General features: G+C 41.4%; 5 protein-coding genes across 6 annotated transcripts; 3 read left to right on the forward strand and 2 right to left on the reverse strand.

The window, feature by feature from the left end:
* Window positions 1–6879: 6879 nt before the first annotated feature.
* On the reverse strand, window positions 6880–18263 carry LOC9646851. Of its 2 annotated transcripts, XM_024685155.1 has the most exons (13): window positions 18136–18263; window positions 18037–18082; window positions 17771–17965; window positions 17612–17719; window positions 17254–17554; window positions 17115–17203; window positions 16912–17044; window positions 16802–16862; window positions 16644–16748; window positions 16518–16592; window positions 16388–16466; window positions 16162–16334; window positions 6880–6928 (listed from the first exon to the last, which is right to left on the reverse strand). In XM_024685155.1, exons 1-12 carry the CDS (start codon window positions 18207–18209, stop codon window positions 16173–16175), a joined length of 1428 nt encoding a protein of 475 aa, XP_024540923.1. In that variant the 5' UTR covers window positions 18210–18263; the 3' UTR covers window positions 6880–6928; window positions 16162–16172. The 2 variants fall into 2 exon arrangements, with proteins under 2 accessions (XP_024540923.1, XP_002980143.2); XM_002980097.2 differs by lacking the exon at window positions 6880–6928 and having other exon boundaries at window positions 16132–16334.
* LOC9646850 lies at window positions 6917–9138 on the reverse strand. The gene is made up of 11 exons (XM_024684976.1): window positions 8885–9138; window positions 8520–8694; window positions 8362–8469; window positions 8004–8304; window positions 7865–7953; window positions 7662–7794; window positions 7570–7612; window positions 7412–7516; window positions 7285–7359; window positions 7155–7233; window positions 6917–7101 (listed from the first exon to the last, which is right to left on the reverse strand). The coding sequence occupies exons 1-11, from the start codon at window positions 9136–9138 to the stop codon at window positions 6940–6942; spliced, it is 1524 nt and encodes a 507-aa protein (XP_024540744.1). The 3' UTR covers window positions 6917–6939.
* LOC9647346 (GDSL esterase/lipase 6) lies at window positions 9515–11203 on the forward strand. Its single transcript, XM_002979962.2, has 2 exons — window positions 9515–10284; window positions 11116–11203. The coding sequence occupies exons 1-2, from the start codon at window positions 9515–9517 to the stop codon at window positions 11201–11203; spliced, it is 858 nt and encodes a 285-aa protein (XP_002980008.2).
* A 502-nt stretch (window positions 18264–18765) lies between the features above and the next one.
* Window positions 18766–20028, forward strand: LOC9647347 (GDSL esterase/lipase 6). Its single transcript, XM_024684978.1, has 3 exons — window positions 18766–19021; window positions 19122–19527; window positions 19752–20028. The coding sequence occupies exons 1-3, from the start codon at window positions 18766–18768 to the stop codon at window positions 20026–20028; spliced, it is 939 nt and encodes a 312-aa protein (XP_024540746.1).
* Window positions 20029–20387: 359 nt separating this feature from the next.
* LOC112349849 (pentatricopeptide repeat-containing protein At4g02750-like) lies at window positions 20388–22331 on the forward strand. The gene has a single exon (XM_024684979.1). It carries the CDS (start codon window positions 20388–20390, stop codon window positions 22329–22331), a length of 1944 nt encoding a protein of 647 aa, XP_024540747.1.
* Window positions 22332–22337: the final 6 nt, after the last annotated feature.

Below are 22337 nucleotides of genomic sequence, written 5' to 3' on the forward strand. Positions count from 1 at the left end.
TGGTCCGGTGGTGTTGTGTAGTCGTCGTATTCTTCGCAGATGTACAATACTGGTTCGTCAGAGTTAGCTCGCGGTAATAATTTGTGTCAGATGTAGTTCTCTCTCTTGTTTCTAAATTCTTCAAATCTCTATCTAAACTTTGGATAAGCCGTTGTCGGTCTTCTTCCGACTTGCTGGATGTTCTTTATGGTTTTGGATACATGCATTCTTCTACTGGTTGTTGGTGTCAGATTCGTGTCTGCAGTCAATCATGCAGTTCGGGCAGAACTTCGGGAAGACTGTCGACGGGCCAATTGTCGATAAAGTCATTGTGAGGTTGTTATTTCTTTTCTGTGCAAATATTGATAGTGGTGCGTGTTGGGTTGGGTTGTGTTCAGCCGAGTTGTGTTGGGTCGAGTGTGCTGGTGTAGTATGCAGACTGGTCTTCCACTTGCTGGTGCCGAGATGGAGTTTGATGAAGAGTTTCGGATATTTGGGTTTGTCTGGAATGATTTCTTTGATAATGTCGTCGAGTTGTTCGAGTCCGGATTGGGCGATGGCGTGATTGGCGAGAGTTGTTGCAACGAACGTGTTGATTTCGAACCGAGTTCAGACTATTGTTTTGGTGCTGAGCTGCTGACTCTATCGGAGGGGTTGTCGAAAAATTGGTGGTGCATTGTCAAGTTGTCCCTCGACAAGTTCTCTGATACCGGGTAATAGAGTGATGGGTTCGTCGTTGGTGTAGGTTCTGAGGATGTGCTTCAGTATTTGGAGTGGACGCAGGAATTGGAATTGTGTCGGAGCGCTAGGATTGCTGGGTCGACGACTGCACGGAAGATGAGTTCGTTTCAGCAGTGGTGTCGGTTTGTGTCGAGCGCGCTGGTTGAGGTCTCGAGCTTGGAGTGGGTGGTCTTGTGCTCGGAGATGGAGTTCGCCAATGAAGCTGTTGAGGGCGTCCGCTGATGAAGGTGCTGGTAGATTGGAGTTTCTTGTCAAAGAGGGCTGTTGGTGGTCTTTGTTGGTGATTGGACTCGGAGATCGAGAGAGAGAGAGAGCTTTCAGATTCTGCAAAGATCTCCTCTGGGAAGGGTCTGCCTCTACTGCGTTGGGCGGCGATCGCTTGGATGCCGTTGATCCATATTGGTGATGGCATTTGTTTGTTGTATTTGGGCGAATTGGGTGGTGAATTGGGTAGCAAATTGGGTGGCAAATTGGGTAGCGAATTTTGGCGAGTTGGGTAGATTGCTTGATCATTCTTGCTATCTGCGCACAAAGAATGGAGAAAGAATGGAAGAATTTGTGAACCTAAAGGGGAATTCAAAAGCCGTGGTTGCCAAATGAAGAGGTGTGAAAACTCCTCTTCACTGGAAATCTATTGTTAGTAAGAAAACAAAAGAGAAAAAAGCCCGATCTCCAAGGGCAGAGAAGAAGCACGAATAAAAGAATGCTATGTATTAATAAGAAAAATGATGGAATGGAGATAGGGATCCACAATTCGGATTCCCCCTTTTGAAAGGCTAGCAGTTCTAACTGCTAGCATATACTATATGCTGTGCATGATTTAATCTATGGCTACGATGCAGCCCTGGGTTCAAAGTCGGAGTCCCCTGAGCCTGGGTTTTTGGTTAATACACGATGCGTCGAGTGTAGTGCTTTGCGTAAGCTTGTGGGTGTGACTAGGCTAGTGGAGTCATGTTTTAAAGCTTTTCCTTGTCCCTTACCATGCTCGCAGTGCCTCAACATACCCATGAGCAGTTGAGGGACTTCTTCGAACCTCACAGATCCTTGTGTTGTATCATCGCCTCGCTTGCCATGCTTCTTCTCTTGTCAGCCATCAGCTATGCAGAGTCTAAACCTGCAAGCAGCTCTTAAGGAATTGTTTGCTCTCACCTGATGCTCGATCAAGGCTCTCACAACGTACTCGGGACTAGACTACAGTGGATATCACTGATGCAACAAGCTTTAGGTTCCGAGTCTAAGTTAGTTGCACCAACTCAAAGATGTTCTGTTTTGTTTCATGGTTTTGAACATGGTTTTTCTATAGGAACAAGCATCAGACTGGAAGCTTTTGGGTGGTGTCTTGATGAATTAAGCTCCCCGAGGGTTTCATCTTGCGAAGAAGAGAGAAACAACTACCCCCAACCTTCAGCACTCTTGACATTTCCAGATGCCTTGCAACTCGAATCTCTTGGGCAGAACGCACTGGTGCTCTTGAGGGGGGTGCCTGGATCAAATCAAACTGATGGGAAACATTCGCGTGCCAGCTGAGCGCCATGCCCAGAATTTCAAGAAACGATTCATGAAAGTAACAAACACGTTAACAAGCTATTAATGCATAATTTGGACGGGAACCTGTTGGCCGGATATCTGGCTCGAATAAAAACAATTATTGGCAAGGTCACAGGTTCGAACCCACAGCCAGAGACCCAATTAAATTTTACTTCGCTTGCGGGTCTTTATGGAATTCGCTGGAGTGCTTGAGCAGCAGCAGCAGCCACGATGATCATGGTCAGTGTGTCGATCTAGCCCAGACTCTTCCTTTTGCTTTAAAGTCATGCTGGAACGCGTCTCAGCATTGCTCGCTTGAACGCCAACAGGTTTGGACGAGGAGAGGAGCTTAAACTTGCAGCCCGCGTGACTCGCAATGCAGCCTTGTCTACGAAGGTATCATTGCATTTCAGCTAGAGGGGGTGTCCAAGTTTGAATCCACCACTAGCTCCTCCTACATGCTTCGTCAAAATAGCGAATGGCCGAGGACTACTGACAACCTGGATAACGATACGCTGCTCCACACTTTCGAGCAGCGTTTGACTGCCGCGCTTGTGCCAATCTCATGTAAGAAAGAGTGGAGCTGAGCGAGAGCGTAGCCTTTCTTCTCTCTAGTTTCTCGCAGTGGCTTGACGTGGGTCCTTGCAGATCATTGTGTTGTATCATTCCACCGCTTGTCATGCTTCTTCTTTGCTCTCACCTGACGCTCGATCAAGGCTCTCACAGGCTGCAGTGAATAACAAAGGAATCACTGGTGCATCAACCCTCAGGTTCTGAGTCTAATCAGTTGCACCAAATCAGGGATGTGCCTCTCGTGTTTTTGGGAGTGAGTATTTAATTTCATGGTCTTGAACATGGCCAGAGGATTTGATCTTGCAAAGAAGAGAGAAACAAATAAATACCCCAACCTCCAGCACTCTTAACATTTCCAGATGCCTCTCAACTCTGCTCTTCAAGAGGGTGGTTGGATCAAATCAAACTTGCTCATTTTCCAGAAACTTTTCTTTTTCTGAGAAACAAATTTTGCTCCAAAAAAAATCCTGGAACCAAGAAGAGAGGCTTGGAAACGTTCGCGCGACCTTGCCCACGTGATTGATACGGAACAAGAAATCAGCACGCGTGCCATTCACTCAAAATCAAGAACAAGCGAAACACTTTAACAGGCTATTAATGTTTAATTTGGACGGGAACCTGTTGGCCGGATATCTGGCTAGAATAAAGAAATTTATTGGCAAGGTCACAGGTTCGAATCCACAGCCAGAGACCCAATCAAAAAATTTTGCAACGCTTCTCCCTCCTTTGCATCTTGCAAGCTACTGTGATCAGAGCGAGGTCTTCTGCCTGCAGTCATCTCGGGATGAGAACTACTTGTCGTCCATAGCCCAAGACTACAGCATGTCCACGATCATGGAAAACTTAAGATGCTTGGTGGATCTGCTGGGGAGATCTGGGAAGCTGGACAAGGCCAGTGTCGAGCCAAATTTCAGCGCTGGAGAATGAAAGAGTGGGGAAAAGTCCGATGCTAGTTCGACCTGTCCTCTGGGCTGGAGATCATGACTCACAGCCATTCGAAGGTTGTGGATTCGAACCTGTGACTTTGCCAAACGCACAAATTATCCAATTCTGACATTGGGAGGTACTGACAATAAATAATAATACTGGGCTTTCAAAATTTGGTAATTGGAATGAGTACAATATAAATCTCTTAAGGAAGATTCATTAGAGGGCAAGTCTAGTGCCAATAGCTATAGTAATTCTAATTCTAATAACATGTTATTATAGTTAAAAAGCTCATTTGGATCTCAGGACAAGATGAATGGTTTCCCTATATGCACTAGTCACCCCATTCTATGAGTCAATGATGCTAATTTGATCTTTACTGGCTAATGTGGAGTCGACAATGTTATTTTGAAAAAATTAAAGTACCCAAAACAGACTCATACTCTAAATACATTAGTATGGAGTAATGTAATAGGACTCTGATCCTGTTGTGTTGGTCTCCAAGATATGAGTAATGATTAGTAGGGACAATTGGGGGCATTTGTACTCTATTGTTAGAGATGAAATTCTTAAGCATTTGCTGAGGATGCTTTTATTAATCAAGAATGAAAGTTAGGAGCTCAAATACGATTAAATACCATTTTAGTCTTAACCATAGATGATGATGATTAGGGATTGGCAGATGTTATTTGGATAACAACGCCATCACCTCATGAAAAATCAAAGTCTTTGAGTTCCAAGAGGAGTATAGTTGCAAAGCTAAAACTTAAAGGAATTGATGGAAGGGTATTATTTGGAGTGAAGCTTATGGTTGGATGAAGAAACTTACTAAGTTTAGACATAGTAAAAATTAATACATTAAGAGCTCTTTCTTGATTCTATAGGTGGTAATTTCTTAGTTGGTGAAGTGATTTGTTTGGTTAATTTTATTAATAAACAAGACCTCAACCTAGTAACTAGTGTTTTTTCCAAACTAGCTTCTTAGAGAGGCTATTTACTTTTGGTGGATAGAAGTTTGAAGCAATAATAGATTTGTGATGCCCTTAGATGTTTTGGGCTGCACATGCACTACATTGATGAACTCAACAAGTGTATGCCTATGTCAATATTAAAACCTTGACATTAACATTGGTAGAGTTGATATTAGAGTGAAATGAGATATTTCTTCATAAGTATAATGCCAAAGATAAATTTTTGATCTATAATTAGTCAGATAGTTAGTGATTAATTAAGCCTCATTGGAAATTGATAATTTGCTTCACTAGTTTTGACAAAGATAATATTGGTGATTTGGTTGTAACTTTATGTTGTTAATATTCATGCATTTGCTAGTTAGCAATTATACTGGCATTCAATAAATTGAGTGGTAAGTTGGGTTAGCTATATTATAGATGAAATTTTTTAGTAGGGTTGAGTTTTGGCTTTTCTTTGAAAAGTGACTTAATTAGTTAGTTTTGTAAAATGAAGAATTAGTGATTAATACTTAAATTGTTAGATCCTTGTTGGTTTGAGTTTGAAATTATTGATTATTGATGATTCTCATTGCACTTGTTATAAAGTGTGTTACATGTTAAAATTTATAAAAGATGGTTTGGTGATCACTTGTCGAGCATGGCTTTTAAATTAATATAGATATACTCTTTATTAACTTTTGCATTATGAAGTTTTAGCCTGTGAATTTGCTAAGGTGGAAATTATAGGTTATATCATGATTTCTTTTTAAACATTGAAATTAGTCAGTATGAAATTTATGATTGTTATTATATAGGATTTAGTTATAAACTTCTTTGAGCTTTTAGTTCTTGATAATCTGGGATAGTTAATTATCCTTATTAAATATTATAATTAATTATTATTGCTAATAATTATATGCCATTCTATTCTATTTGGCAATGATTATCAATAATATAACTTATTTAAGTTAATACATTTCTCACAAAATATGAATATCATAAATTTTTTTCTAGAGTTGTTTCTTTAGCAATGGTCTCAAGTGTGCATCAACAAGAATGTCAATCTTTTTAAAGGGGGGAGAACATATCATAAATAGTATCAAAAGTTGTCTATTAGTAAAACTTTTTGAATATTTTTTTCTTTTTTTCTTTTTTTATGGCAGAAAGGTTAGTATTGTTAGACTTTTTATCAATCTCCACATAAGCTAGTTAAGAAATTAATTAATATATATGCATTTAGACCAAAAAGGCACTAAAGAAAGAAATCCTAGCTGTGATTGAGAATAGGTCATCATTGTCTCGCCATATCCAAGTCGACATCTGATAATCTATCACCTATTGAATATATTGAGAGACTAAGCTCAATATTGCAAGGGTTTTCAACATTAGCAAATGCAAATTAACAATATAAATTTTTCATCACCAATGTCCAATATGCTATAAACAAAGTTGGAATGCCTTCAGAAGTGACTGGAAAGGGGGGTCTGCTGCACCGACAAGATACATAACGATCATAATCCTTAAATGCAAGGAGGTTTGTTACAGCTACCAAGTCTCTCCAGGTGGGTTTGTCCTTTATGACAAAGTGAACCTACAATTATGAACACAGAATAACAAAGGCATGTCTAATCCGCAGCTTACTTCAATGGACACTTTAGCACTTTTGAGTGCCTTTGGTATGCTTTCTACAGCAATCCTTGCCGCTTTATCCAGAGGAAACCTGAAACACAATGCGAACTCAGTATACAAGAGGTAAGGTGTGAGTACAAACCCACCATAGCCGCACAAGATAGCTGGGAACGCTATGTGCTTAACGCCCTCCTTGCAAGCAAGTGTTATAGCGTTCCTGTAATAGACAAAGCACAATGTATCAAATTTGCTACACACTCTTGTAAGTGAGACCAAGATATTCAGCAGCTTCCGTGTCCCTGTCTTTGTAGAATTTTGGGCCTTGCATAACAATGATTTTAGGTGCTGGCAGTCCTCCTGAAGGGCTGAGAAACAAGTCCGTTAAAAGTTTTAAAAGGAAATGAGGAAAGACAGTTACGAAAGGAACCAGTAGCAAACCACAAACCAGTAGCAATACATATTTCTGAAAAGAGAAAAGCGCATGTCAAATGCCAAACACCCCTTTGCTTTACCTATCCTAAGTTATAATTTAGCAATATTGAGCTCAGTCTCTCAATATATTCAATAGGTGAGATATTGACTTGCAAGACAACAATGACCTAGAATATTCTCAATCACGGCTAAAAAAAGTTGGAATGCCTTCAGAAGTGACTGGAAAGGGAGGTCTGTTGCACCGACAAGATACGTAACGATCATAATCCTTAAATGCAAGGAGGTCTGTTGCAGCTACCCAGTCTCTCCAGGTGGGTTCGTCCTTTATGACAAAGTGAACCTACAATTTTGAACACAGAATAACAAAGGCATGTCTAATCCAGGGAAGCTTACCTCAATGGACACTTTAGCAATTTTGAGTGCCTTTTGTACGCTTTCTACAGCAATCCTTGCCGCTTTATCCAGAGGAAACCTGAAACACAATGCGAACTCAGTATACAAGAGGTAAGGTGTGAGTACAAACCCGCCATATCTGCACAAGATAGCTGGGAACGCTATGTGCTTAATGCCCTCCTTGCAAGCAAATGTTATAGCGTTCCTGTAATAGACAAAGCACAATGTATCAAATTTTGCTACACACTCTGGCATACCTGTAAGTGAGACCAAGATACTCAGCAGCTTCCATGTCCCTGTCTTTGTAGTATTTTGGGCCTTGAATAACAATGATTTTAGGAGCTGGCAGTCCTCCTGAAGGGCTGAGAAACAAGTCCGTTAAAAGTTTTAAAAGGAAATGAGGAAAGACAGTTACATGATATCCAAGCCAGTAAAGGAACCAGTAGCAATACATATTTCTGAAAAGAGAAAAGCTCATGTCAAATGCCAAACACCCCTTTGCTTTACCTCTGTGTATCTGACCTCCAACAGGAACTACAATAGCGTCATTCTTTCCGTCTACAAACCACTCTTTTATGTCCCCGTTTTTAATCACGAACTTGCAAGAGCCGACTTTACAAACAAGCTTGAGGTCCTTTTCCTGATCAAAAGCCACTAAATCTCAAACCACAAACTCGGATAAACAAACAAAACGAGAGGTAGATTTGAACCTTGAGGTCCATCACTCTTATGCAGGGGTCCCTAAGAGGTCCGGGCTTGCAAGAGGTAAAGGGTTCGGGTACTTGAGGGTTCCCATTGACTGAAAACAGAAACAAGGTTATATAGCTATAATTGATGTACTGTACGTACCTAGGGGAAGGAAACCATCGGGTCTAACATCATATAACTCCGTCGCTTGTTCGTCTTCAGACTCATCCGGGTCTTCAGGCACATCTTCATCTTCAGACTCAGATTCGTCCGCAGGCTCGGGATTTATATCGACTGGGTTTTCCTCTATGTCCTCTGCGGCGCTGTGTAGCTGTCCACTCACCTCTTGAGTCACTCCATTGGCCACTTTCTGTCGCAGCAGCTCTCCAACAGGAACTACTGCGAATGTCCTGCAATCATCAGACCCTACATCGGCAATCTGGCGGCAAGCTTCCTCGAGGCCCTGTACTAGTTCGCCCATTACAATCTCGTTTGCGGATCAGAAGCATACAATACTCACAAGTGCGTCGATCCGAGTGGTGAAAACGCTTGTAAAATCGCTATCCATGTGATAATTTAGGTGTCTCGACGCAACGATTAGGTAAGTGTCTGCCGTAGTCAGCCGCTCCTGTGTGCACACACTTTCAGAATAACAAATTTCAACAAAAGAGTAAGTACCTTGTGGTAATAAAAAGGTAGACTGCTACTTTGCGGGGGGCTAGCATTTTTGAGACGGTAGAGAGAACTTGGACGGGTTAGCTTTTCGTCCTTCCCACTTCGGCACAGTATCACCAACGCAAGGGCCTGGCCAAATACATACACATGCGCGTCTCCAAGCACCACCACCAAGGACCTGTTTTGCGCACACCAATCCTATAAAACCAAAGTAAACATTCACAGAAACAGCAATAATCCATCTGACAAGAAGAGAGATTACCACATACCCGGCAATCTGATGATCCTACCAGAGCCCGCAGCTCTTCATTCATCCTGCAAAAGAACCACCGATATTTTTTTGAAAAGTACAATGCACATACTCTTACTTTGTGAATGCGAGCTCCAGAGCTCGTGGAGTACCGAATGTTGACAGCTCCAGAGATGCTCGAATGTGATCCATGAGTCGAGATCGGCGTAACTTGAGAAGTTCGAGATGTACAGAATAGAGGTGCACATCTCTTACGTCCGGATAAGCTGCATGGAAAATTAGCACAACTCGCTCCTGCACTCTCCCTAGCTCTGGCAAGCACACGATACGTGCAGTCGCATCCTGGGGCGGCTCGACTATCACTGCCTCCATCGCCACAGCACAGCCCTAAGCCCTATAGCCTTTTTACGTTAGAGTTATATTGAGTTTGCTTGCTTAATCCTTCGCCTTTGCGCAAAGGAGAGCTCCATTTCCCTGTTCTAAGCTCTGGAGCTCGTTTTATTGGGAAAAAGATATTCTAGCTCTGAAAGTTTCTACTTACGAGCCAATGATGCGAGTGGCATGGAGAAATCCTTGTGGATCGCATCTACTGGCGAGCTAGAAGAAGAAGAGCAACAAAAACTTGTTCAAGGCTCTTTCTAATCCAAAAAGGCATGAAGCCCAGCTGTAAAGGTGAGTTCACCTTTTTCTCGTTTCTCTATATAAACGGGCTTTCCGTAATAGGTTCTCTCGTGAAGGTTTTGGCGAGATGAAGACGTCGTCGAAGATTTTAGTGTTCTTGTTTGCGATCTTGGCTCTCTGCGCGTGCGTGTATGGGAGGTCAGTTCCTCAGCTGCGGACTATCTACATGGGAGACTCAATCTTTGATGTTGGAACTAACAAGTACGTGAAGAACTCTGTTTCTCGTTGTGATTTTGTGCCGTATGGGAAGACAAGGTATAACCAGCCATCAGGAAGGTGTAGCGATGGGTTTCTAATTCCAGATCTGATAAACAAAGTGATCGGTTTGCCCTTTTCAAAACCATTCTTGGGCTTGAAAGGTGGGAGCCAACTTCCACTAAGCATCAACTTTGCGTCAGACGGTAGTGGACTGCTTGATTCTACTCACTCCGACTGGGGTGTCGTGTCGTTTAATGAGCAGCTAAAACAACTTGGACAGCTAGCCAACAAGATCCCCATGATGAATCTCAATGACTTTGTGGTTGTGATATCTTCGGGTGGCAATGACATTGCGGCAAATCTTCAAAACCTTGCTAATGTAGACTTGGAAGCAATGCTAGTGTTATTGGAGAAAGGCTTGGAGCAACTTTATAAATATGGATTCAGGAAGATTGTCTACTCTAGCCTTGGGCCGTTAGGCTGTGTGCCTATTGTCACGTCGGATGGAAATTGTGTGAGAGAGATCAACGATTTAGTAGAACAATTCAATTGGCAAGCTCGGGCGATTGTTTTGGGGGTGGCAAAGAAATTCCCAGGGATGAGAGGTGCATTTGTTGACGGCTATTCACTGATCAAATCGTACGTGGAGAACCCAAATAAGTTTGGATTCCAGAATGGAGGGGGTTGTTGCCCCAATTGCCTATCACACAAAAATACCTTGAGCGGGCTGTGCAGGAATCCAAGTGATTATGTTTTCTGGGATTTAATTCACCCAACAGAGCACACGTACACACTAGTGACGAAAGAATTCATGAAACAAATCAAGAAAATCTTGTAACTTCACAGAGCATTCTCATTCACAGAGCTTGCAACCAGGCAGAAGAAAGCTGCCGAATGGAAGCAACGTATCCATCCTTCGCCTGTTCTTCATTGCGAGCTGGCATTTGTGAGGCATCAGCAGTTTCTTTCTACTTCGACATGGAGCAACATGCCCCTCCAGCTATGACCAGCTCTAGGCCTTGCTCTACCACAGTTGCTCCCACCAGCGAGGCCATATTTAATAGATGGTGTTTTAGGTGAAATTAAAAAGTTAAAGAAAAGGAATATTAAAAGTAAAAAAAAAAAATCCGCCTTAAAATTAACTTTGCTCCAACCTTTATGAGTTAATAGTTACTATCGCATTTACTTTAATGAGTTTCTTTATTTAACCATGCATTTTTCGTTAGCTTAGATTTAAACAATTCACAGCCATCGGATCAGCTAATCTGACGGTTAGGATGCTGTGTAAATATATCTAAAGGCTAGTGTTTAGGGTAAGTTTTGAGGGGGCTGGTTTTGCTGTTGGCGGCGGCGCTGGGGGGAGGAGGCGTTATGTTTTTCTCAAACCATCAAAATGCACACTGGTGGGGTGCCCATTCTCAACGTGGCTACTCAGTATTCGTTTTGGGCTGTCGCTACTGTTTTGCACAGTACGTTGAGGCGGCCAAAGCGAGAGGAAGTCGGGGAATCGAAGCCCCCGGCTGCCCCACACTTAGATGTAGGATTTTCGATTGTGTGAAACTACTAACAAGCAGGATCGAAGACCAGCTACCCAGCCCTCTCTTGGGGATTTCCTCTTTGAGGAGAACCCCTCCAAAACAAAAAACGGAGAAGAAGCATTCCTGTCGTTTTTTCTTATTCGAAACAGTGTTTGCCTTGTTGCTTGACAAGGATTAGGGCCCCCTCTGTTCCGCTCCATCCCCAAGTCTTCACAATGAAAATTAAGCTGGGGAAAAATTGTCATGCAGGAACATGATCAAGAACTCGTCGTGTGCAAGGCCTCCCTGCAAGCTTGATAAACAACAAAGAACAGGGAACTGCAAACCATAAGAACACTTCATACTCGCGAACTTCAGTTTCTTCCGATTGCTCATGACCCCCAAAGGAGCGTTTCTCTTTGGATCTAGCTAGGGTAGGGAGCGGCAGGGACAGGATCACCGGCATTTCATCGAGCTTGTAGCTGATCTTGATCATACCTTGGACGGCCATGAATTTCTGGTATCATACCCCTCTCTTAGCACTGCTTATTAGATCAGTGCACTTCTTCTTGCATGACTTTCCTTGTCCTGCCTGAGATGAATGCGTCTGATTTTCGATTTTCAGATAATTTCCTAGCAGCGTCTACCTGGAAGAGCTCCCAAACGCATACTGTCCGATATGTGCTAGCTGGTGGTGGTGAGAGCGTACCATGTTAATTAGATTTAACTAGTATCAACAAATATCTGTGGATTGGATTTCAGGCATTACAACAGACTAGGATAAAACTTCTTCCTTAGAAAAGAAAAATGTGAGAGAAAGACACTGACACTAGAGGTACTTTGAGCTCTATCTAGTATATTTTCTAATTGTAAATCATTTTATTGTCGATTTTCTATCGAATCAATATATCTAGACTTCATACAGGTAACACTTGCTTTATCTTTCTTGCTTTTCCAACGTTGGTTTCAGTTTGATATTTTAGTGTCAATCTTCATTCCGGAAAGTTTTCTTCTAATTCTCAAGCTGCTTTGACAAGTTCCTCCAGAGGCAAGATGCTTTTTACTTAAGTTCTTTCAAAGAGTTTCTATCGATCTTATACTCTGCATGGCTGTGGCCTTGCAGTGTCTGCTTCAGCCAAGGTAGCGTTTGGGGACATGCCAAGGACGTGATCCTCCCAGTAAGGCGCAAGTGGAGCTTCACATATATTTATATCATGCAACTCAAATTAACCAGGTAACTCTCAGAGTCAAGAGACAAACCGGTTCTCAACACTTAATACTTTGACCAGTCCAGAAATAGGCGTGATCGAGGTCGCTACTTTCTCATGCTCCTTGTCGCAATTCTTTTGAGCCAGGGTCCTGGAGATACAAAGTCAAGCTCTACAAAGCAAGTATGAAGAGAGACACACGCCTTTACTTGGCTCATTCTGATGTCTGTATTATTATCATATATATGATGTGGAAGTTTTAAAATTGTTTAAAGTTTGCAAAAATGTGAAGTATAAATTTTTTTTATAAAAATAAAAAACTATTAATAAAAAATAAATATAAAAATGTTTATAGCTAAAAAATGATAAGAAATTAATAAAAAAATTTAAAACTTCAAGTTGGTATAGTGTATATGTGTCAATTATAACTACATTTGCTATAATGCCCACAACAAAATTCTAATTTTTCTTTCTTAAGATCTTCATTACAAACTTTTTTTGTTTTTGGGTGTCCCAGAAGTTTATGAATTTTTTGTAGCAACATACCAAGCACTTCCAAATGTTTAATGTCAATAGGATAAAGTACACTCTCATGTGTTTTATGATAAGAATCAAGTAAGTAACATATGTTAGCATAGAGTTAAAAAAATGGTAGTAGTTGTGTGAGCACAAGGTAATCCAACTTTTTATCATCCAAAGCATGAGCAAGACTATGTTAGTATGTTAACCACACAAGTATGCTCTTGTGTCTATATTTCAAATATAGTAAGATCTAAGGGCATGAGAAACCTTATGAAATTGCATCATAAAGAGGTTTCATAATAGCTCAATTATTATTTTTGGATTGATGCTCAAGTAGAGGATAGCCAAGGTCAAGTCCAAGTCCAGCCAAAATGAGTAAAGGCTGTGTGCCTATGTTCTTATTGTGCATAAGCTTCACTCAGCTATTGAGGGCTTTGGCTACCCTTTGGCACTTGAAATATGAACCTTACAACTATGCCATCTTAGTTGATGCTGGTTATACATTGCCTTTACTGCATCTTTGGGTGCTAGGACATATGTGCTTTGCATTAACTACTTAGTTGATCTTATTAGTAGTCATATGCTTGTCTCAAAGATTAAGCCATGAATGTATAAATATAAATTTTTTTATATTGTGAAATTGTGAATGGCTTATTAAATCAATAATAGTTTATTTGATAGTACCTTACTACTCAGATAACTATAGCAATTCTATAACTAATATGTGTAAAGAGTCCTGACCTTCAAAAGGCATGCACTTACTAGATTCAAGACTAATGTGTACTCATTTATATTCTCAGTGGTTCATGATAACTTGTCAAATCATATGGTCCTCGTGTCAGTGATACTTAAATTAAATTTCTACCCTATCAACTTTTGATGGTAGGATATAATAGGGAATTAGGGTTTGATTTTGAGATACAGCTACCACATCTAGGGAAGGTAGCAAACGCACGAATTATCCAATTCTGACATTGGGAGGTACTGACAATAAATAATAATACTGAGCTTTCAAAATTTGGTAATTGGAATGAGTACAATATAAATCTCTTAAGGAAGATTCATTAGAGGGCAAGTCTAGTGCCAATAGCTATAGTAATTCTAATTCTAATAACATGTTATTATAGTTAAAAAGCTCATTTGGATCTCAGGACAAGATGAATGGTTTCCCTATATGCACTAGTCACCCCATTCTATGAGTCAATGATGCTACTTTGATCTTTACTGGCTAGGGTGTGGAGTCGACAATGTTATTTTGAAAAAATTAAAGTGCTCAAAACAGACTCATACTCTAAATACATTAGTATGGAATAATGTAATAGGACTCTAATCCTGTTGTGTTGGTCTCCAAGATATGAGTAATGATTAGTAGGGACAATTGGGGGCATTTGTACTCTATTGTTAGAGATGAAATTCTTAAGCATTTGCTGAGGATGCTTTTATTAATCAAGAATGAAAGTTAGGAGCTCAAATATGATTAAATACCATTTTAGTCTTAACCATAGATGATGATGATTAGGGATTGGCAGATGTTATTTGGATGACAACACCATCACCTCATGAAAAATCAAAGTCTTTGAGTTCCAAGAGGAGTATGGTTGCAAAGCTAAAACTTAAAGGAATTTATGGAAGGGTATTATTTGGAGTGAAGCTTGTGGTTTGATGAAGAAACTTACTAAGTTTAGACATAGTAAGAATTAATAGATTAAGAGCTCTTTCTTGATTCTATAGATTGTAATTTCTTAGTTGGTGAAGTGATTTTTTTGGTTAATTTTATTAACAAACAAGACCCCAACCTAGTAACTAGTGTTTTCTCCAACCTAGCTTCTTAGAGAGGCTATTTACTTTTGGTGGATAGAAGTTTGAAGCAATAATAGATTTGTGATGCCTTTAGATGTTTTGGGCTGCACATGCACTACATTGATGAACTCAACAAGTGCATGCCTATGTCAATGTTAAAACCTTGACATTAACATTGGTAGAGTTGATATTAGAGTGAAATGAGATATTTCTTCATCAATATATTGCAAAAGATAAATTTTTGATCTATAATTATTCAGATAGTTAGTAATTAATTAAGCCTCATTGGAAATTGATAATTTGCTTCATGAGTTTTGACAAAGATAATATTGGTGATTTGGTTATAGCTTTATGTTATTAATGTTCATGCATTTGCTAGTTAGCAATTATACTGACATTCAATAAATTGAGTGGTAAGTTAGTGTCAATGCAATGGCATAGTGAGTCCAAAGAAAATAGTCTCTATAATAGACCCATAGGAGGGTGTTAGCTATATTATAGATGAACTTTTTTAGTAGGGTTGAGTTTTGGCTTTTCTTTGAAAAGTGACTTAATTAGCTAGTTTTGCAAAATGAAGAATTAGTGATTAATACTAAACTTATTAGATCCTTGTTGGTTTAAGTTTGAAATTATTGATTATTGATAATTCTCATTACACTTGTTATAAAGTGTGTTACATATTAAAATTTATAAAAGATGGTTTGGTGATCACTTGTTGAGCATGGATTTTAAATTAACATAGATATACTCTTTATTAGCTTTTGCATTATGAAGTTTTGGCCTATGAATTTTCTAAGGTGGAAATTATAGGTTATATCATGATTTCTTTTTAAACATTGAAGTTAGTCAGTATGAAACTTATGATTGTTATTATATAGGATTTAGTTATAAACTTCTTTGAGCTTTTGGTTCTTGATCATCTGGGATAGTTGATTATCTTTATTAAATATTATATTTAATTATTATTGCTAATAATCATATGCCATTCTATTCTATTTGGTAATGATTATCAACAATATAACTTATTTAAGTTAATGCATTTCTCACAAAATATGAATATCATGAGTTTTTTCTAGAGTTGTTTCTTTGGCAGTGGTCTCAAGTGTGCATCAACAAGAATGTCAATCTTTTTAAAGGGGGGAGAACATATCATAAATAGTATCAAAAGTTGTCTATTAGTAAGACTTTTTGAATATTCTTCTTTTACTGTTATAATAGAAAAAAGGTTAGTATTGTTAGACTCTTTATCAATCTCCACCTGAGCTAATTAAGAAACTAATTATTATATATGCATTTAGACCAAAAGGGCACTAAAGAAAGAAATCATAAATTATAAATGAGAAATTTATATTGTTAATTTGCACTTGCTAATGTTGAAAACCCTTGCAATATTGAGCTTAATCTCTCAATATATTCAATAGGTGATAGATTATCAGATATCGTCTTGGATGTGGCAAGACAACAATGACCTAGAATATTCTCAATCACGGCTAAAAAAAGTTGGAATGCCTTCAGAAGTGACTGGAAAGGGAGGTCTGTTGCACCGACAAGATACGTAACGATCATAATCCTTAAATGCAAGGAGGTCTGTTGCAGCTACCCAGTCTCTCCAGGTGGGTTCGTCCTTTATGACAAAGTGAACCTACAATTTTGAACACAGAATAACAAAGGCATGTCTAATCCAGGGCAGCTTACCTCAATGGATGCTTTAGCACTTTTGAGTGCCTTTTGTACGCTTTCTACAGCAATCCTTGCCACTTTATCCAGAGGAAACCTGAAACACAATGCGAACTCAGTATACAATAGGTAAGGTGTGAGTACAAACCCGCCATATCTGCACAAGATAGCTGGGAACGCTATGTGCTTAACGCCCTCCTTGCAAGCAAGTGTTATAGCGTTCCTGTAATAGATAAAGCACAATGTATCAAATTTGCTACACACTCTGGCATACCTGTAAGTGAGACCAAGATACTCAGCAGCTTCCATGTCCCTGTCTTCGTAGTATTTTGGGCCTTGAATAACAATGATTTTAGGTGCTGGCAGTCCTCCTGAAGGGCTGAGAAACAAGTCCGTTAAAAGTTTTAAAAGGAAATGAGGAAAGACAGTTACATGATATCCAAGCCAGTAAAGGAACCAGTAGCAAACCACGAACCAGTAGCAATACATATTTCTGAAAAGAGAAAAGCTCATGTCAAATGCCAAACACCCTTTTGCTTTACCTCTGTGTATCTGACCTCCAACAGGAACTACAATAGCGTCATTCTTTCCGTCTACAAACCACTCTTTTATGTCCCCGTTTCTAATCACGAACTTGCAAGAGCCGACTTTACAAACAAGCTTGAGGTCCTTTTCCTGATCAAAAGCCACTAAATCTCAAACCACAAACTCAGATAAACAAACAAAACGAGAGGTAGATTTGAACCTTGAGGTCCATCACTCTTATGCAGGGGTCCCTGGGAGGTCCGGGCTTGCAAGAGGTAAAGGGTTCGGGTACTTGAGGGTTCCCATTGACTGAAAACAGAAACAAGGTTATATAGCTATAATTGATGTACTCTACGTACCTAGGGGAAGGAAACCATCGGGTCTCACATCATATAACTCCATCGCTTGTTCGTCTTCAGACTCATCCGGGTCTTCAGGCACATCTTCATCTTCAGACTCAGATTCGTCCGCAGGCTCGGGATTTAAATCGACTGGGTTTTCCTCTATGTCCTCTGCGGCGCTGTGTAGCTGTCCACTCACCTCTTGAGTCACTCCATTGGCCACTTTCTGTCGCAGCAGCTCTCCAACAGGAACTACTGCGAATGTCCTGCAATCATCAGACCCTACATCGGCAATCTGGCGGCAAGCTTCCTCGAGGCCCTGTACTAGTTCGCCCATTACAATCTCGTTTGCGGATCAGAAGCATACAATACTCACAAGTGCGTCGATCCGAGTGGTGAAAACGCTTGTAAAATCGCTATCCATGTGATAATTTAGGTGTCTCGACGCAACGATTAGGTAAGTGTCTGCCGTAGTCAGCCGCTCCTGTGTGCACACACTTTCAGAATAACAAATTTTCAACAAAAGAGTAAGTACCTTGTGGTAATAAAAAGGTAGAGTGCTACTTTGCGGGGGGCTAGCATTTTTGAGACGGTAGAGAGAACTTGGACGGGTTAGCTTTTCGTCCTTTCCACTTCGGCACAGTATCACCAACGCAAGGGCCTGGCCAAACACATACACATGTGCGTCTCCAAGCACCACCACCAAGGACCTGTTTTGCGCACACCAATCCTATAAAACCAAAGTAAACATTCACAGAAACAGCAATAATCCATCTGACAAGAAGAGAGATTACCACATACCCGGCAATCTGATGATCCTACCAGAGCCCGCAGCTCTTCATTCATCCTGCAAAAGAACCACCGATATTTTTTTGAAAAGTACAATGCACATACTCTTACTTTGTGAATGCGAGCTCCAGAGCTCGTGGAGTACCGAATGTTGACAGCTCCAGAGATGCTCGAATGTGATCCATGAGTCGAGATCGGCGTAACTTGAGAAGTTCGAGATGTACAGAATAGAGGTGCACATCTCTTACGTCCGGATAAGCTGCATGGAAAATTAGCACAACTCGCTCCTGCACTCTCCCTAGCTCTGGCAAGCACACGATACGTGCAGTCGCATCCTGGGGCGGCTCGACTATCACTGCCTCCATCGCCACAGCACAGCCCTAAGCCCTATAGCCTTTTTACGTTAGAGTTATATTGAGTTTGCTTGCTTAATCCTTCGCCTTTGCGCAAAGGAGAGCTCCATTTCCCTGTTCTAAGCTCTGGAGCTCGTTTTATTGGGAAAAAGATATTCTAGCTCTGAAAGTTTCTACTTACGAGCCAATGATGCGAGTGGCATGGAGAAATCCTTGTGGATCGCATCTACTGGCGAGCTAGAAGAAGAAGAGCAACAAAAACTTGTTCAAGGCTCTTTCTAATCCAAAAAGGCATGAAGCCCAGCTGTAAAGGTGAGCTCACCTTTTTCTCGTTTCTCTATATAAACGGGCTTTCCGTAATAGGTTCTCTCGTGAAGGTTTTGGCGAGATGAAGACGTCGTCGAAGATTTTAGTGTTCTTGTTTGCGATCTTGGCTCTCTGCGCGTGCGTGTATGGGAGGTCAGTTCCTCAGCTGCGGACTATCTACATGGGAGACTCAATCTTTGATGTTGGAACTAACAAGTACGTGAAGAACTCTGTTTCTCGTTGTGATTTTGTGCCGTATGGGAAGACAAGGTATAACCAGCCATCAGGAAGGTGTAGCGATGGGTTTCTAATTCCAGATCTGATAAACAAAGTGATCGGTTTGCCCTTTTCAAAACCATTCTTGGGCTTGAAAGGTGGGAGCCAACTTCCACTAAGCATCAACTTTGCGTCAGACGGTAGTGGATTCTACTCACTCAGACTGGGGTGTCGTGTCGTTTAATGAGCAGCTAAAACAACTTGGACAGCTAGCCAACAAGATCCCCATGATGAATCTCAATGACTTTGTGGTAGTGATATCTTCGGGTGGCAATGACATTGCGGCAAATCTTCAAAACCTTGCTAATGTGGACTTGGAAGCAATGCTAGTGTCATTGGAGAAAGGCTTGGAGCAACTTTATAAATATGGATTCAGGAAGATTGTCTACTCTAGCCTTGGGCCGTTAGGGTGTGTGCCTATTGTCACGTCGGATGGAAATTGTGTGAGAGAGATCAACGATTTAGTCGAACAATTCAATTGGCAAGCTCGGGCGATTGTTTTGGGGGTGGCAAAGAAATTCCCAGGGATGAGAGGTGCATTTGTTGACGGCTATTCACTGATCAAATCGTACGTGGAGAACCCAAATAAGTTTGGATTCCAGAATGGAGGGGGTTGTTGCCCCAATTGCCTATCACACAAAAATACCTTGAGCGGGCTGTGCAGGAATCCAAGTGATTATGTTTTCTGGGATTTAATTCACCCAACAGAGCACACGTACACACTAGTGACGAAAGAATTCATGAAACAAATCAAGAAAATCTTGTAACTTCACAGAGCATTCTCATTCACAGAGCTTGCAACCAGGCAGAAGAAAGCTGCCGAATGGAAGCACCGTATCCATCCTTCGCCTGTTCTTCATTGCGAGCTGGCATTTGTGAGGCATCAGCAGTTTCTTTCTACTTCGACATGGAGCAACATGCCCCTCCAGCTATGACCAGCTCTAGGCCTTGCTCTACCACAGTTTCTCCCACCAGCGAGGCCATATTTTTCTTTCGACGGTGTCATGTTGACGAAGGTGATGGATTTGATCGTCACAGCAATTCATCACAAACTACAGCAGCTTTCTAGTGGGACATTCAGCACTCATATCACATCCCCACACAACAGACTCACAGCAGCAGTGTGATCTCTTCGGCTGTATGCATGCCAAATAGTTTTCATCAGCATCACCACTTCCTACGACCACCAGACTTTGGTGAGCGGCTCAGAAGGTCTTCTACTCTTCCACAATCCCTCTGCTCGATGATTTGTGCTGACAACCTAATGGCTATTTATTCTCTCTCAAAGAGTCCTGCCATGCTTCTCTAGCAGCTCCATCTTAAGGAAATTGATTGAATAGTTCTGTTAATAATTCTTGTAATAAAAAAATGTCTTACATGCTCTCCCAATCCATGAGAATTTTTGAGTCAACCAGTGTCAACGAAAGCATGCTTCATGAGTTGACCAGCAAGAGGAAATTGGAGGAGGCCAAGGCTTTGTTCGATCAGATGCCACACCACAGCTTGATGCTGTGGAATATGGTTCTTACTGCTTATGCTCGATCAGGGTATCTCGAACAAGCAAGAATTTGCTTTGAGCAAATGCCGCAAAAAGACATTGCAATTTATAACTCAATGCTGACATCGTATGGTCGTGCTGATGAAGCTGCTAAAGCTAATCAACTGTTTGATAAAATGCCAGCGTGGGATTCTGTATCCTGGAACTCATTACTAGCAGCATATGCCTGCATTGGGGATGTAAGCAAGGCAAAACGAGTGTTTGATAAGATGCCAGAGAAAATTTTAGTGTCATGGAACACGCTTCTCACAGCTTACGTTCAAAACCAAAATGTTTCTGATGCAATCTTTATATTTCATGGAATTCCTGTCAGGGATTTGATCACTTGGAACGTAATGCTATCAGCGTATGCTCATGAAGGGCATATTCAAGATTGTTTTAAGGTATTTCAAGAGATGCCTGAGAGGGATCAGGTCAGCTGGAATTCGGTGCTGGGAGCAGTTTGCTCTAGCCCAGAACATATCAACCTAGCGCTACAAATTTTCCATCTCATCCCCAAGAGAACGCTCAGCTCCTACAACACACTACTCCACTGTCTGTGTGAAGCTGGTCTCGTTGTCAATGCAAGAGAGCTGTTTGATCGAATGCCCGAGCGAGATCTCCTCACTTGGAACACGATGATTGCCACAAACTCTGGAGATGGCTCGATCGATCAAGCAGAAAATGTCTTTAACCAGATGAAAGAGAGAAGCTTGGTGTCGTTTACGTGCATGATCAATCTCTACTCCCAAGCCGGGAATCTGGACATGGCCAAGAACATTTTCTTTACCGAGATGCCATACTGGGATTTAATCTCTTCCAGCGCAATGCTAACAGCGTTATCTCGTCACGGGGATTTGATCAAAGCCGAGTATTTGCTCGAAAAAATCCCGAGGCTTGATATGGTGCTCTTGACGACAATGATCGGACTATACGCGCAAAGTGGACAGATAGAGATATCCAAAACACTATTTATTTGCCCTTTTCTTTCAGACAAGGATGAAATTTTCTGGAATTCAATGCTAACAGCAATTGCCGTAAATGGGCAATTGCAGCAAACAGAGAGTTTCTTCCAGGTTATACCCAATAAGGGTGTTGTGACATGGACATCACTAATGACGTGTTATGCCATGCACGGGTACGTGGATAGGGCGAAAGCGATATTTGTTTTGATGCCCGAGCACGATGCAATTGCTACAAACACGATGCTCGCTGCAATTACCCTAACTGGGGATATTCCAAAATGCCTGGAGTTCTTTCACGCGATCCCGGCAAGGAGCTCCACCTCATGGAGCACTGTGATTGCTGCGCTTGCTAGGGCGGACGATACTTTCGATCGCGCCAGGGATCTCTTTGACAGGATGCCAGTAGCCTTCAAGCGACCATGGAGTGGGATGATGGGGGCTTGCTGCCGCAAGGGCGATTGGCGCGGCGTGATGGATCTCTTCTCGGAGATGAGCATGCTCGAATCGCCCGACGAGCTGTGCTTCGTGGCGCTCTTGATCGCTTGCAGCCAGCAAGGAGGACTGAGTGATGGGAGGGCGAAATTCGCGTCGATGGGCAGGGATTTTGGAATGGCGGCCACGAAGCAGCACTATAGCTGCTTGATCGATCTCCTGGGTCGCGCAGGATACCTCGGGTTTGCGAAGAATCTGATAGAGAGCATGCCATTCTTCGCCGATAGCTCGGATTGGCTGTGTCTTCTCGGATCCTGCATCAAATTCAAGGATTTCGGCATGGCGATCTACGCGGCACGGCAGATCCTCCACTTAGATCCACGAAATCCCAGAGCCTATGTGTTCTTGGCCAGCATTTGTAGTAGTCAAGAGCCCTAGCTCTTG

This window comes from Selaginella moellendorffii, unplaced genomic scaffold, assembly GCF_000143415.4.
Source record: "Selaginella moellendorffii unplaced genomic scaffold, v1.0 SELMOscaffold_43, whole genome shotgun sequence".
In the NCBI taxonomy this organism is placed as follows: Eukaryota; Viridiplantae; Streptophyta; class Lycopodiopsida; order Selaginellales; family Selaginellaceae; genus Selaginella; species Selaginella moellendorffii.